This window comes from Entelurus aequoreus, linkage group LG12 (assembly GCF_033978785.1).
Source record: "Entelurus aequoreus isolate RoL-2023_Sb linkage group LG12, RoL_Eaeq_v1.1, whole genome shotgun sequence".
In the NCBI taxonomy this organism is placed as follows: Eukaryota; Metazoa; Chordata; class Actinopteri; order Syngnathiformes; family Syngnathidae; genus Entelurus; species Entelurus aequoreus.
Genome location: NC_084742.1, coordinates 14,702,704 through 14,720,203, shown reverse-complemented (window position 1 = coordinate 14,720,203; position 17,500 = coordinate 14,702,704). Strand labels below are relative to the sequence as shown.

At 44.7% G+C, this 17,500-nt stretch overlaps 1 protein-coding gene across 1 annotated transcript in view; it reads left to right on the top strand.

Annotated features, from left to right (window-relative positions):
- The window catches only part of snd1 (staphylococcal nuclease and tudor domain containing 1), a 293,111-nt gene that overhangs the window by 226,903 nt on the left and 48,708 nt on the right, over positions 1 to 17,500 (top strand). Inside the window, exons 19-20 of the mRNA XM_062064859.1 lie at positions 8,042 to 8,165; positions 15,758 to 15,827. Coding sequence (XP_061920843.1) covers positions 8,042 to 8,165; positions 15,758 to 15,827 — 194 coding nt within the window. The remainder of the gene's footprint in view (positions 1 to 8,041; positions 8,166 to 15,757; positions 15,828 to 17,500) is intronic.

Genomic DNA, 17,500 nt, shown 5'->3' with positions numbered 1-17,500 from the left:
GCTTCTCAACCAGCTACTGCAAGGAATTTAGGGATTTCACCATCTACGGTCCGTAATATCATCAAAGGGTTCAGAGAATCTGGTGAAATCACTGCACATAAGCAGCTAAGCCTGTGACCTTCGATCCCTCAGGCTGTAGTGCATCAACAAGCGACATCAGTGTGTAAAGGATATCACCACATGGGCTCAGGAACACTTCAGAAACCCACTGTCAGTAACTACAGTTGGTCGCTACATCTGTAAGTGCAAGTTAAAACTCTCCTATGCAAGGCGAAAACAGTTTATCAACAACACCCAGAAATGCCGTCAGCTTCGCTGGGCCTGAGCTCATCTAAGATGGACTGATACAAAGTGGAAAAGTGTTCTGTGGTCTGACGAGTCCACATATCAAATTGTTTTTGGAAACTGTGGACGTCGTGTCCTCCGGACCAAAGAGGAAAAGAACCATCCGGATTGTTATAGGCGCAAAGTTGAAAAGCCGGCATCTGTGATGGTATGGGGGTGTATTACTGCCCAAGACATGGGTAACTTACACATCTGTGAAGGCGCCATTAATGCTGAAAGGTACATACAGGTTTTGGAACAACATACAACATATGTTGCCATCCAAGCAACGTTACCATAGACGCCCCTGCTTATTTCAGCAAGATAATGCCAAGCTACGTGTTACATCAACGTGGCTTCATAGTAAAAGAGTGCGGGTAAAAGAGTGTGTGTGTAGACTGGCCTGCCTGTAGTCCAGACCTGTCTCCCATTGAAAATGTGTGGCGCATTATGAAGCCTAAAATACCACAACGGAGACCCCCGGACTGTTGAACAACTTAAGCTGTACATCAAGCAAGAATGGGAAAGAATTCCACCTGAGAAGCTTAAAAAATGTGTCTCCTCAGTTCCCAAACGTTTACTGAGTGTTGTTAAAAGGAAAGGTCATGTAACACGGTGGTGAACATGCCCTTTCCCAACTACTTTGACATGTGTTGCAGCCATGAAATTCTAAGTTAATTATTTTTTGCAAAAAAAAAAAAAGTTTGAGTTAGAACATCAAATATCTTGTCTTTGTAGTGCATTCAATTGAATATGGGTTGAAAAGGATGTGCAAATCATTATATTCCGTTTATATTTACATCCAACACAATTTCCCAACTCATATGGAAACGGGGTTTGTAATAATAATACGATTGAAGGCACTGTTTTTTTGTGATTATGGCTTTCACAAATTGTCTGGGAGTTTGCACAATTTGCTGTGGCATGTTGAATTTTTTTATTTTTATTTGCTTTGCTCTTAGCATCAAACTCTCATTTTGCTTTATTTCCAGATCTCTTGTTTTATCCGCCATTATGCAACGACTTGCCCGTGGCTACGTTTCCTACATTATACTCAGCCACTGGTATTGATCTGCCATTGATTTGTCAGCAGTATTATCACTTACCACGTTCCTCCAAGTGATAGATTTATTGTCCGCAGTGACAAGACGTGACTTGGACGTAACAGGAGTGAGTCCACGGAAGCGCACCGGAGACGGAACAGGGAGGGAGAGAGAAAGAGCGATCATAAATCAGCTCGTTTAAAGCCTTGTGAACCGTAGAGTGTTTGTCAGTGGCCTTTGACTGCGTAACTCGGAGCTATAATAATATCGTTGGCTCTCACGGTCAAGGCGGTCGCTATTTATGACCCTGAAGTGGCATAAAATTCTGTCAGTGAAATCAGAAATCAAAGGATGGAGTCAAATTCTGGCTTACATTGTCACATATTTTAAATGTCTTCTGTCTGAAGTAAAAGGGTAAAAACATATACTATCAGTCGAAATGAGGACACTACCTGCTCTAACTGCACAAAAAAGGTTGAACATTTGTCAAAACATGCGCCCATATGTACCATTATTTTTTAATGTATTCATATATTCCCATTTAGACGAAGAATTTCTCCTAATCCTCGCGAAGAAACGGAGTGGAGCGGCGAAGAGAACAAGCGCTTTTCTTGTTATCGCCAGTTCCAGGTTCTAAATGGCTGTCAAAGTGTCAATTTGTCAGATTATATTCTCAGCCATCTCCTTTAAGGTGAAAGGCATGATTTATGATCTACAATAAATTTACAGGGAGCTAGGAAGCAAGGAAACACCAGACGACTTGATGATGTAAACATAGGGGGACACGGAAGTGATTACGTCACCGCTCTAAATAGTTTGTTTGCGTTAGTGCTTATAATAATAATAATATCACTAATACTTGGTTAATATTCAAGTCACGAAATGTAAATTGAGCATTGTTGGCGCTTTTTGAATGTTTATCAGATTTTATGGGCGGAATAGTAGAGCTCCAAATGGCTTTGCTGTAAGTGGACTTTTATTTACGTTTAATATTTAGAATGCATTACAAAAAAATATCCATCTGTTGTCATGTCTTTTATAATGATTGTAAACGATAGGCAACATTCCGAAAAAAGTGTAGGTCCCCTTTAAAACACTCTGGAAAGTTAGCGCCCTGTAGGCATCGACATAAAGTATACATACCCTTAACAATTAATTAAGCATTTGTTCAATGATCATACAACATCTGTATTACATTACAAAGAGCAGTGTTAATAGAATAGACCGAGGTTTCCCTTGCCCGGACGCGGGTCTCTGGGCCCCCTCTTTGGAGCCAGGCCTGTAGGTGGGGCTCGATGGCAAACGCCTGGTGGCACAGCCCGAGGAGGCAACGTGGGTCCTCCCTCCAATAGGCTCACCACCCATTGGGGGGGCCATAGAAGTCGGGTGCTTTTTTAACTCTTGAGATGTGGAACGTCACCTCGCTGGAGGAGAAGGAGCCTAAGCTGGTGCGCGAGATCGAGAAGTTCCGGCTGGATCTAGTCGGTCTCTCTTTGACCCATAGCAAGGGCTCTGGAACGAGTCTTCTTGAGAGGGGCTGGACTCTCTTCCCCTCTGGCGTTGCCAGCAGTGAGAGACGACAGGCGGGAGTGGCTATACTTGTTGCCCCGCGGCTCAGAGCCTGCACTTTGGAGTTTAACCCGGCGGACGAGAGTGTAGCTTTCCTCCGCCTCCGGGTGGGGAGACGGGTCCTGGCTGTTGTTTGTGCTTATGCACCAAACAGTAGTTCAGACTACTCGCCGGAGAGTGCTCCCTTAGGTTGTACTGGGGGACTTCAACGCTCACGTTGGCAACGACAGTGAGACCTCTAGAGACGTGATCGGGAGAAACGGCCGCCCTGATCTGAACAAGAGTGGCGTTTTGTTATTGGACTTTTGTGCTAGTCACAGATTGTCCATAACAAACACTATGTTCAAACATAAGGGTGTCCAGATGTGCACTTGGCACCAGGACACCCTAGGCCGCAATTAGATGATTAACTTTGTGGTGATATCATCAGATTTGTGTTTTAGACACTCGGGTGAAGAGAGGGGTGGAGCTTATAGCCGCCTGCCACCTGGTGGTGAGTCGGCTCTGATGATTGGGGAGGATGTCGGACAGACCTGGCAGTCCCAAACGCATAGTGAGGGTCTGCTGGGAACGTCTGGCAGAGTCTCATGTCAGGGAGAGTTTCAACTCCCACCTTCGCAAGAAGGGAGGCGTTAGACATTGAGTCCGAGTGGACCATGTTCCGTTCCTCGATTGTCGAGGCAGCCGATCGGAGCTGTGACCGCAAGGTGGTCGGCGCCTGCTATGGCGGTAATCCCAGAACCCACTGGGGGACACAAGCGGTGAGGGATGCCATTAAGCCGAAAAAGGAGTCATATTGGGTCCTTTTGGCTCATGGGATTTCGGAGGCAGCGGACAGGCACCGGCAGGCCAAGCTGTGTGCGGCTTTGGTGGATCCAGTTTGGTGGCTGCTGGAACAGGTCTCTGCTTTCTGCGGATGATGTGGTCATGCTGGCTTCATTTGGCCAGGATCTTCAGCTCTCACTGGATCGATTTGCAGCTGAGGGTGAAGCAACTGGGATAAAAATCAGCGCCTCCAAGTCTGAGTTCATCCCGGAAAAGGGTGGAGTGTTATCTCAAGGTTGGGGAGGAGATCCTGCCCCAAAAGGAGGAGTTCAAGAACCTCACGAGAAAGGGAAGAGTGGATCAGTGCGGCGTCTGCAGTGATGGGCACCTTGCATCTGTCCGCCGTGCTGAAAAAGGAGCTGCGCCGGAAGGCAAAGCTCTCCATTTCCTGGTCGATCTACATCCCTATCCTTACCTATGGTCCTGAGCTTTGGGTTTTGACCAAGAGGACAAGATCAGGAGTACAAGCGGACGAAATTAGTTTCCTCTGTCGGGTGGCGGGGCTCTCCCTTAAAGATAGGGTGAAAAGCTCTGTCATTCAGGAGGAGCTCAATAGTAAAGCCCTTGCTCCCCCGCATCAATAGGAACCAGATGAGGTGGTTCAGGCATCTGGTCAGGATGCCCCATGAACGCCTCCCTGGGGAGGTGCTTAGGGCGTGTCTGAGACCACGAAGAAGACCCAGGACAGGGTGGAGAGACTGTCTCCCAGCTGGCCTGGGAACGCCTCGGGATCCCCTGGGAAGAGTTGGACGAAGTAGCCGGGGAGAGGGAAGTCTTGGCTTCTCTGCTTAGGCTGCTGCCACTGCGACCCGACTTCGGATAGCGGAAGAATAGATGGATGTATTACATGTATGCTAGCTGGCATGTATTCTAAATAATTTTGAGTGCAACCCATAGGGGTGCCACAAATGGCATTTGTATGTTTGTTCACTGTAGCAAAAAAAGCACTAAAGTCTATTTTTTTTTGTCATCTGGATGACTTCAATCGTGTGTCATCCACGCCTTTACCATTTACATACATTTGTATTTAGAGTGGATGTTTGCATATTTATCACACAGTTAATGCACCTCTGAAGGCTCATGCCTCCTTTTTGCAGCTCTCTTTGGACACATATAAATATTTCTGCTGTGCGCCCATGCTCATGCATAAAGACACAATGAGATAGTTTATGTAGCTTTTGGCTTATTGTTACTCATTTTTTCTTCTCCATGCTAATAACGTCTGTTTCAGCCATGATAACTCCGCAAATGCAGCTCGTCGACTATTTATATACCCCTGCTTACCTCTCTGTGTAGGAAATAATAAAAGGTGTTTTAGATAAAAACAGTTGCCAAACACATTTGCAAAGGTTACTCTCAGGCAGACCTGGGCAAATTAAGGCCCGGGGCCCATTGAGTTTTTCGAACCAGACATTCCCAAATCATCTTTTTAGATCTTTAAGATCAAAACTGTAGCTGCCATTATGATGTGCAGTGATGTTTTCAAATTACCGTAAGTCTTGAATCTGCGCGTTTGCATGATATACTAGTTGCTATGGTAATCTAAGTCAAAGAAGCTCAGACGAGGCACCAAGCAGTGTTCCTAAAAATCAGATATACCGGCCCCCAGACACATTTTTTTCTCTAAATTTGGCTCTCTGAGTCAAAATAATTGCCCATGCTTACTCTAAGGGGACTTGAATCAATTGTGTTTAACATACACACGTTTTTAGGACGCCAACTGCATTGGTGTGCTCACACTAGGTCAACCTTAGCATGCCTCAGTTCACTTCACACACAAAGCCATGACACTTTTGACTTGTTTGAGTGATCTGATCCACACTAATTTGGTACACTTCTGTGATTGGAAAAGGTCAACCATGGCACGGCATGATTGCATGAACAATGCGAATATATGTGTGCAAAGCCCATTCATTAATTACTGTAACACTATCGCTCCTCCACAGTTCTTAGACAATCGACACATTTTATGTGAGTATCAGCACTTTGATAAAGAAGGTGAGAATAACTATTGAATTCAAGAAAGTAGCAAAGCTCCTTCCTCCCTTTCCAATCGTCTTTGCCAACAAGAGTTTTCAGTAAACTTCCAATAAAATGATGCTTAATGTTCGTTTATCAAATACATTAATTATTTATAAGTATTTTGCATTGTTTCATTTATGTAAAACTACCGTATTTTCCAGACTATAAGCCGCTACTTTTCTCCCAAGTTTTGAACCCTGCGGATGTGTGGCTGGATCTTTCTTTGCTAACGGCTAAATTATGGAATGGATTAAGCAAAGAAATCAATGTACTAAAATGATCCACTTTAAAAAACGTTTAAACTCAAAGTGTTTACAAAGTACAAGGAAGAGGAATTGTGATAAACATCATAAACATTCTTTAAAAAAGGAGAAAATCTTATTAATCGCATTAAGACATCAAGGACTTTTCTGTTTTGTTTGATCAGCTGTTTTACTGCCATGCTACAGGCGCTATTTGGAACCAATACAGTATGTAAATAAACATTTCCAAAATCTTTCTCTGTAAATATCTAATTTCAGGACTTACCAGTATATATCTGTGGTTTGGTTCGGTGTGGTTAATATATAAAAAATATTTTTTTCTTCCAAAATTTAGTGGGTGTGTTTTATATACCGGTGCAGTTTATAGTCTGGAAAATGCAGTAGATTTGTTGTGTTCATATTTTTGGGTGTCTAAAACGGATTAATGGGATTCACATTATATCTTATGGAAAAAAAATGCTTTGGTTTTTGACCTTTTGGAGTGGATTAGGAATCAAAGCCTGGACATAATCCAGAAGTCAAAACCCACGGCACGCTCGCTCACCAGCGACAACGTCCATATGTGTGTCATTTTAAATAAAGCAATTGCTCCTTTCACAATAAATTTTGACCGTCGCCACCTTACACAACTGAAATGAACAGTACTTTACCACATAACATTTGAAATAATCCACAGTCAAAGAAATTACAGTGTTGAATTGCGTGTATTCCGTCACGTGACTTTTCCCCGGAAGTAAAAAAAAAAAAAGCAGTGGTCAGCAATCAACGCGCAACCTATCTGAGTACGCAAGGGGCCTAAATCTTCCTGTAAAAATCAGATACGAGCAAAGAAATCTAACTATTCAATGGAATAGATCCCTCTACTTTATCAAAGATTTTTCGAGCGATATCAAGGATTATCTGTCAGAGTTCTTAGAAATATCGAACTATCTTGTCATTCTACACGACAAAACAGATGAAAACTTGTAAAAGCATGGAGGTCTACAACTTCTTTGTGTGTGGCTGGGTCAAGGAAATCGGTATCAAGACTCTCCTGGATAAATATGCATCGCTTTTGCTCGAATAAGGTTGCATTTGATTAAAATTTGCGTCTTCAGTTCATGTAAACAAACTAAAACTGCGACAATATAGCACCTGACAGCTGACACCTGTGACTGCATATCTATTTAACAAACTAACAATTACTGAATAATCACAGTATATAATTTTTGTACTGTTGTCATATGTACTCTGATACATTTGTGTATAGAATAAACCAGAGGGGAGACGGAGAAGTACCTTTCCTGACAAAGTATCATTGACCCTGACTTTCTGGTTTCTGTTTGTTAAAAATTAAAATACAAGCAATATCAAGATAATACTTCAATCGGAAATACTAAACGAATAAAGTATATGAAAAATATATTCGACAAACCTTTAACAAAGTGGTCACAGCAAACTTGTGCGTTCTTCGACTCTGCTCCCTTTGACTGGAATGCATGCCATTTTTCGCATCATCTTTCATCAAATCTTGCTCTCTTGCGCCCTTCTTGATTACCTCTCGAGGAACTCTGAAGAAACGTTTATCCTTTTTTGCGATTTCAACGGTTTGTGCAGTTGAAAACAACATAACCATATGGCATTTTTCTTCGACTCAATACAGCAGTGTAGAAGTGGTACATGTGGCCCAGTCACATACACCCTGAGTGTGACATGCCACTTTGCTTAACGAGCTTCTGTAATGCATCTGTACACTTCACGCAGCCACTCGCTTGTGCCACCTGAAAACACGGATGTTCCACCACATGCACAGATGGTAAACAAACAGTGTCCATGTATACATGACAGAAAACAGCCCAACAGCACTCGGCAATCAGTGAAGGGTTCAAATCAGGATGTCAGCCTGGAGTCTGCAATGATAGCTTTAGCACACGTGGTGTAATGACTGCTCAGGCCCACTGGGATTGGTTGCAGTGCTTCGACTTTCTCTCACCAATCATTGCCTCTCCACTACAGGAGCCCAGCTGGAGAGTCTGATGGAGACCATGAGGGCAGAGATCGCCACCCAGCCCCCTGTGGAAGGATCCTATGCCCCACGCCGGGGGGACTACTGCATAGCCAAGTTTGCTGATGATGAATGGTATGTTTAATCTGTAAAGATTCACCCAACGTCCTTTACGAGCCTTCCCCCCCACCTGACGTTTAATTTTTACCTCGTCTCGTTTTAAGCCCGTGATGTGTTAAGTGCAGACAGCCGCGGGATGTAATTAGCATCGCCGTCACCGCTTTGGCTTGACACAGACACACACACACACACACACACACACACACACACACACACACACACACACACACACACACACACACACACACACACACACACACACACACACACACACACACACACACACACACACACACACAAACACACTCAAACACACTCTTCTTTAGTTTATGAAGCAGATCTACAAATGGTCACTAGGACAGATAAAAGTTGCGGCGTGGTTGAAATTAGTGATGGGCGATTGGTACCAAAATAATACTGGTATCAATTCACATAAAACAGTAACGATACTTTGACACATTTGGAGGATATTTTTTTTGTCACTAAAAAAGCACTCGGAGTGCGCAGACCTCCACTAGGCGTTTTATCCCAATATTAAATAATTTGTTAAAAAAATTCTGACTCTAGAGGGTGATCCGGATAGCCTCCAAAATGTAGCCACTTGTTCTTTATCACATTTCTGACATTTAATTAATGTTTCATCAAAATCTGCCCATACATTTTAGTTATGTTGCTAACTAACTAACTAAAAAACAAACCCCATCAAATACATAATCTCCTGACAGAGGTCATTAAAAGTACGCTTCATTCACTAAAGCGTAAAGGTCAGTTATAATAATACATAATTATGGATATTGAGAACACTCAAATCCTTTATTTATTGAACCAAAAATATTTAAATTGAATGATTTGGTGCATTTGCAAACAGATAAAATTATGCACAAGACAAACTATAACCTGCTACCTAAGAATGTACAACAATTCTTCTCATCAAAAGAGGAGAAATATAATCTCACAAATAATGTAATTTAAAACAATTATACACACGTACAACACTTAAAGTCTTTAGGATATCATCAGTATGTGGAATTAAGTTCTGGAATGGATTAAGCAAAGAGGTCAAACAAAATATCATGATCCAGTTTAAAAAACCATTCACACTCTGTTTACAAAGTACACACAGTGTACTTTGTTTTCCTGGTAAACATTTTGAACACATTGAAAAGGAGATCATCTTATTCTTCTCACTATTTGAAATACAACTTACTTTACTATTTATTTATTTATTTTGGAATTGTATTATTTATTAAAATAATATAAAAATATAAAAAGGTATGTGGGCTTGTATTAAGCCTCAGGGAGTTGAACGCCCCTGCCTTACATACCGTAATTTCCGGACTATAAGCCGCTACTTTTTCCCCTCGTTCTGGTCCCTGCGGCTTATACAAGGGTGCGGCTTATTTACGGCCTGTTCTTCTCCGACACCGACGAAGAGGATTTCGGTGGTTTTAGTACGCAGGAGGAAGACGATGACACAATGATTAAAGACTGACTTTTCATATACCGGTAGGCTGGTTATTTTGATAACGTACAGGCGAGCACTTTGTATTACTTTGCACCGTTGTATTATTTGTACTCTGCACGAATGCTGTTCGCCATGTCAAAGATGTGAAAGTTTGATTGAAAGATTTATTGTTAATAAATGGGACGCTTTTCGTTCCCAAACAGTCATCTCTGTCCCGACAATCCCCTCCGTGGTAGCAGGAACCCCTATATACTACGGTAATTACACATCAAAACCCTGCGGCTTATAGTCGGGTGTGGCTTATATGTGGAGCAATCTGTATTTTCCCCTAAATTTAGCTGGTGCGGCTTATAGTCAGGTGCGGCTTATAGTCCGGAAATTACGGTAGTTCCGTGTCACCCCTGGGCAAGGTGTAGCACCCGAATGCCCCCCCCCCCCCCCCCCCCCCCCCATCAGGGTTACGATACCCCCCATGAAACAAAATAAAAGAGGATGTGTTACCCGGCCCGGAGGAAGCCCGGGGCCCTCCTCCGGAGCTAGGCCCGGAGGTAGGGCTCGTCAGCGAGCGCCTGGTGGCCGGGCTAGCCACGGAGCCCGGCCGGGCAAAGCCCGAAGAAGCTACGTGGACACTCCATCTTCTCCGCCACGTGGGCCCACCACTCGCGGTCGGAACCAGTGGGGTCGGGTGCGCTGCCAAGTGGATGGCAGTGAAAGTGGAGGCTCTAGACGGACCAATTCGGGACAGCAGAGGCTGACTTTCGGGACGTGGAACGTCTCTACGCTGGTGGGGAAGGAGCCTGAGCTGGTGCGGGAGGTGGAGCGCTACCGGTTGGATCTGGTGGGGCTTACCTCTACGCATAGCAAGGGCTCTGAAACCACACTCCTGGACAAGGGATGGACCTTGTTCACTTCTGGAGTTGCTCAGGGTGTGAGGGCACAGGCGGGTGTGGGGATACTCACGAGTCCCCGGCTGAGTGCCTGTACGTTGGAGTTCACCCCGGTGGACAAGAGGGTCGCCTCCCTTCGCCTTAGGGTTGGAGGGGGGAAAACTCTGACTGTTGTTTGTGCGTACGCACCAAACAAGAGTTCAGAGTATTCGGCCTTCTTGGATACCTTGCATGGGGTCCTGTATGGGGCGCCAGCAGGGGATTCCATAGTCTTGCTGGGGGACTTCAACGCGCATGTGGGCAATGACAGTGATACTTGGACTGGCGTGATTGGGAGGAACGGTCTCCCTGATCTGAACCTGAGTGGTGGATTGTTATTGGACTTCTGTGCTAGTCACGGACTTGCGATAACAAACACCATGTTCAAGCATAAGGATGCTCATAGGTGTACCTGGTACCAGAGCACCCTAGGCCAAAGATCAATGATCGATTTTGTAATCGTATCAGCTGATCTGAGGCCGTATGTTTTGGACACTCGGGTAAAGAGAGGGGCGGAACTGTCAACTGATCACCATCTGGTGGTGAGTTGGGTTAGATGGCGGGGGAGACCTCTGGACAGACCTGGCAAACCCAAACGTGTAGTGCGGGTGAACTGGGAACGTTTGGAGGAGTCCTCTGTCCGGAAGGACTTCAACTCCCACCTCTGGCGGGACTTCTCTGCCATCCCTGTGGAGGTTGGGGACATTGAACAGGAATGGGCAATGTTCAAAGCCTCTATTGCTAAAGCAGCAGCTGCGAGCTGTGGCCAGAAGGTCTTTGGTGCCTCAAGGGGCGGTAACCCTCGAACACCCTGGTGGACAGTGGTGGTCAGGGAAGCCGTCCGACTGAAGAAGGAGTCCTACCGGGGTATGTTATCCCAGGGGACTCCGGAGGCAGTTGCAAGGTACCGACGGGCCCGAAGGGCAGCGGCCGTGGCTGTGGACGAGGCTAAGCAGAGGGTGTGGGAGCAGTTCGGGGAATCCATGGAGAAGGACTATCGGGCGGCACCAAAGCTGTTCTGGAAGACCATACGGCACCTCAGGAGGGGGAAGCAGGGAACCATCCAGGCTGTGTACGGCAAGGATGGGACTTTGCTGACTTCAAGTGAGGAAGTCGTAGGGCGTTGGAAAGAGCACTTTGAGGAACTCCTGAACCCAAATACATCAGATACACCCTCCCTGATAGGAGCAGGGCCTGAGGATGATGGGGGATCGACGTCGATCTCTCGGAGTGAAGTCACTGAGGTAGTTAGACAACTCCACAGTGGCAACGCTCCGGGGGTTGACGAGATCCGTCCAGAAATGCTGAAGGCTCTGGGTGTTGATGGGCTGTCTTGGTTGATACGCCTTTTCAACATTGCGTGGAAGTCTGGGACAGTGCCGAGGGAGTGGCAGACTGGGGTGGTGGTTCCCCTTTTCAAAAAGGGGGACCAGAGGGTGTGTGCTAATTACAGGGGCATCACACTACTCAGCCTCCCTGGGAAAGTTTACGCCAAGGTACTGGAAAGGAGGGTCCGGCCAATGGTCGAACCTCAGATTCAAGAGGAGCAATGTGGATTCCGTCCTGGTCGTGGAACAACTGACCAACTCTTTACTCTTGCGGGAGTCCTGGAGAAGGCCTGGGAGTATGCCTATCCAGTCTACATGTGCTTTGTGGATTTGGAGAAGGCATATGACCGGGTCCCCCGGGAGATCTTGTGGGAGGTGCTGAGGGAGTACGGAGTGAGGGGAACCCTGCTGAGGGCCATCCAATCTCTGTACAACCAAAGCGAGAGTTGTGTCCGGGTGCTTGGATGTAAGTCGGATCCGTTTCCAGTGGGGGTTGGTCTCCGCCAGGGCTGCGCTCTGTCACCTATCCTGTTTGTGATTTTCATGGACAGGATTTCTAGGCGGAGTCGTGGCCATGGCGGAGAGGGTATACGTCTCGGGGGGCTAAGGGTTGCATCACTGCTGTTTGCAGATGATGTGGTCCTGATGGCACCTTCGGTTCGTGACCTTCAGCTCACACTGGATCGGTTCGCAGCCGAGTGTTCAGCGGCTGCAAAGAGGATCAGCATCTCCAAATCTGAGGCCATGGTTCTCAGCAGGAAACCGATGGTTTGTACAGTCCGGGTAGGGGACGAGACTCTGTCCCAGGTGGAGGAGTTTAAGTATCTCGGGGTCTTGTTCACGAGTGAGGGAAAGATGGAGAAGGAAATCAGCCGGAGAATCGGAGCAGCTGGGGCAGTATTGCAGTCTCTCTGTCGCACTGTTGTGACGAAACGAGAGCTGAGCCAGAAGGCAAAGCTCTCGGTCTACCGAGCTATCTACATTCCTACTCTCACCTATGGTCATGAAGTGTGGGTAATGACCGAAAGAATAAGATCGGGGATACAAGCGGCCGAAATGAGTTTCCTCAGAAGGATGGCTGGCATCTCCCTTAGAGAGAGGGTGAGAAGTTCAGTCACCCGAGAGAGACTCGGAGTAGAGCCGCTGCTCCTTTGCTTGGAAAGGAGCCAGCTTAGGTGGTTTGGGCATCTCGTGCGGATGCCTCACGAACGTCTCCCTAGGGAGGTCCTCGTTGCACGTCCCACTGGGAGGAGACCCCGCGGCAGGCCAAGGACCAGATGGGGGGATTATATCTCCTCTCTGGCCTGGGAACACTTCAGGATTCCCCAGGAGGAAGTCGCAAATGTTGCTCTGGAGAGGGAAGTCTGGGGGTCTCTGCTGGAGCTGTTGTCCCCGCGACCCGATTCCGGATAAGCGGTTGAAGATGGATGGATGGATTATTTATTAAGTAAATTTTGTACAATTTGAGAACCGGAAGTGAATAAAATGTGTTAGTAATTGCTATGGAATTTAAAAGGGGTAGGATTAAAAAAAGATCTGATCCTTCCTATTCTGATTATGTTGAAAAGAGAACCTGGAAATTGTGATGTATCATGTTGTTACTGTATGCATGTTTAAAATACCGGTACACTTAAATCCATAAACCACAATTATTGGAGGTATAAATTAAATTGTCATGTTTGTGCATGTTTTTCTTTGTCTGTCACTTCTAAACAGGCCGCAAGAGGGTTCCCTCGTTGCATCAGTCTCAGCACCTGTGCGCGTTTGTTCTGTAGCGGAATGAAAGACATATCATTAAGCCTCTTGTCAGTCATCCAGTCTCTTTGTCTTTGTGGGTGGAGGCAAGGCCGCTAGCATACGCACCGAAAAATTCAACCTCGTAATGTAAATGTAAGGTAACGTAGTAGAAATTATCCTGATCACCCCCAAATCACTTTTGATTCATCCCATTTCTGACATTTCCTTAAAGTTTCATCAAAGTCACGAGTCATACCAAAGACTATATAAATGGGACCCATGACCTCCCTGCTTGGCACTCAGCATCAAGGGTTGGAATTGGGGGTTAAATCACCAAAAATGATTCCCGGGCGCACCCACCGCTGCTGCCCACCGCTGCTGCCCACCGCTGCTGCCCACCGCTGCTGCCCACCGCTGCTGCCCACTGCTGCTGCCCACTGCTGCTGCCCACTGCTGCTGCCCACTGCTTCCCTCACCTCCCAGGGGGTGAACAAGGGGATGGGTCAAATGCAGAGGACAATTTTGACCACACCTAGTGTGTGCGTGACAATCATTGGTACTTTAACTAAACTTTAACATAAAATCCACTCATAACTTTTCGAGTAATGTTGCTAAGTAACTAACCAACTGACAAACATTCTCCAGGGAATTAATCTCCTTGCAGAGGTAATGATTTCAGCCATGCCGTGTTGACGTTGATAAAGATTTATAATAGCTTAATGATATCATGCATGCAGGAACTCCTTTTCCATCCGCCTCTCATTGTAAGAGTCCATGTTAGTGTTTTCATTTAGTTTATCGTGATTTATCAACCTGTGTATGTCTTGTCAACATTACTATAGGAACAAATTACAAATATAAACGTAAGTTGATCAAGTGTGACATCAGATTTAATAAACGTACAGGCCAAGTATCATTGTGCAATTTTATTTGTGTGTACCTATTTAACTGACTAGTAAAAAAGTAAAACTATTTTAACGTAAACATTTTTTTATTATTATGTTTAGGTTTACAATTGACTCAGTAATGTTGTTTATTAAAGTACAGTCGTCACTCACCACACCACACTTTGAAGTTTTCAACTTTACTCTATTGGAATTTTTATTTTTTTGACCAAATGATGTAGTTGTTACCACACAACAATGGCTAAAAAAATAAACATATCAATACTACAGTAGTACTGTCCACTAAATGAGACCGAACCAATCAGAACATGCTGTTCATTATCGTGGCCACTGATTGGCTCAGAGTCTGGCAGCATTACTATATTGGATTAAAGGAGTGTAAAGGTAACTATGTGGGTGTTATTTCATGTCTAGAGGGCACATTTAGAAGGTCGTAAACAGTTTTATTTTTTTATCCCTAACCATGAAAATATTCAATGTACAGTATATTTAATAAATTCTACCTTGCGAAATGTATTTACCACGGTCAGGCCCGGAACCAATTAACAGCGAAAAATGAGGGATTACTGTATCCTCATTTACATATTGGTGTTGACAATAACAAGCTCTGTTTTATTTAGTATCGTATCGGTAAGAAAATGTGTGTTATTGCGCACTACTTAAATAAACCTCAATTTCGTATTTTCTTGCCTGCAGTGTCGGGCGGCATGGCTCGGATGGTAGAGCGGCCGTGCCAGCAACTTGAGGGTTCCATGTCGATCCCTGCTTCCGCCATCTTAGTCACTGCCGTTGTGTCCTTGGGCAAGACACTACTCACAAGACACTTTAAGACCTGCTCCCTGTGCCACCCACACTGGTTTGAATGTAATTTAAAGTTGTAGATAATGGGTTTCACTATGTTAAGCGCTTTGAGTCTGTGGAGAAAACCGCTTAATTAATATACTTCACACTACATAGGCTAGCATAGCATTTTTACGTCGACGTGCATATCGTTCTGCATTATCTTAATTTACAAGGTCGTCCACAATGTTGTTGAACCAGTGCAAAATAGTATGAGTTTCTATTTTTGAACAGTTTGTCCAATGTCAAGGTAAAGGATGGAGAAGACCTGATTAGCTGCAATTCTGCAGTGTGAATATTGCAAAGAGGGCCTCTGTGCAATTTTCACCAGCCTTCGACGCCCCAGTAGATCCTCTCTCCTCAAGGAAATAACTGCGGATATCAATTATTACTTTTTTTTCTGCAGGTACAGAGCCAGAGTGGAGAAAGTGGAGTCGCCGACGAAGGTCCACGTCTTCTACATCGACTACGGCAACGTGAGTGACACGCAGAAAGCGCATACAAGGCGATAATGCTGTCGTTAAAGGAGAAAAGGGGACATGATGCATAAGAAGGGAAGCGGGCAGTGGGCAGACACAATGTGTCCTGGCATGTAGCTGAAAGTGTGCTGCTCGGAGGCTGACCTCAACATCCCTGCACGGTTTGACGTCACTTCGGTGTCCATTCACATTGACTTTTAGACGGCCACCTGTGTGTGTGTGTGTGTGTGTGTGTGTCTGTGTCTGTGTCTGTGTCTGTGTCTGTGTTTGTGTGTATGTTTACACGGAGCAGACAGCCTCCGTCAAAGGCAATCAATCGTAAGCTGTCTTGATTTGTTACAAACGTTCAAGGTGTTCTCAGTCTCGACTCTATAGTCCACTGATCTCATTTGTCTAAGATATGAGGGTCATTAATTTAACTTAGCTTTTTTATTGGGGGGTTTTTTGACCAAGAAAGTACGCACACTCGGTCAATCGCGCCTTGCAAAGTCCACACAGAAGTGTGAGCGTTGTGCTCTGTGCTCAAGTTCAGCACTTTGCCACATTTGGAAGAGGTGGGCCTGGGCACGGCATGATCGCATGTGCACACAATGTAACAAAATGACTGTAATGTGATTGCTCCTCGCTAGTTCCTAATAATACAAACACATGTCATAATATAAATTAATTAATCAAAATATCATATAACCCAAAGTAGGGCTAAACGATTGTGGCAAAAACATAAGTTATGATTTGTTGAACCTCTTTATTGTAGCCAAAGTGCATCCAAATAACTGACACATAATTGTGTACAAGCTGTACACTTTGCACAGATGGCTCAGTGTTTGAGTTTCTCCATGAAACTTCTGTAGCTACTTCAGAATCAGAATATGCTTTATTGGCCAGGTGTGTTTAACACACACAGAATTTGACTTGGTAGACTGTGCTCTATTTGAACAAAGGTAACAATAAATATTAACAATTAATTAAAGTATAGGCAAGTACTTAAATAACTATTATGTGCAAGTCTAATAAGATAATGCACAGTGGTGTATAGAGTAGAAGGATGATGAAGTGAACATGAGGTAGTACATTCACAGCGACCGATTAGTTCCAGGGTTATTTCACAGCAACAGATCTGACACTCTGTGACTGTTCAGTGGTTGTTTTATAGTGATAACCTGGGGAAAGAAATTGTCCTCATGACGGATTGTCTTTTTCTTTTGCTGGTTTTCTGACAGTCTTCACGTTTTGCAACTACACAACCAATAGTGTATTTCAAGGGGATGGGGTATTAGTGAAAAAAGAAATACAAAAGAAAAATTGCAATTATCGACATGGCAATTTTACATCGATTAGTAGCTCTAAATGTCACTTTCCTTTGCCCTAACTCAAAACAATTCAAGTCAAAACTCTGGGCCCGCTCGCTCACACACGACTACATTCATGTAATAAAGACGTGTCACTGAACTGATGCGATTGCTCCTTTTGCAAGTAATTAATGACAGCCGCCACCTTAAGCTGTAGTAATAATCAGAAGTAGTGTTGTGCATGTTGATGACACATTCTAACTTTGTTCTGCCAATTTGACGACAAGCACACAAAGGTGTCCTCAACGCAATGTAGCATCCACCCTAGCAAAATAGCAGCTAACGTCACTCCACAGTGCAGCTTCACAAATCTTTGCCTTC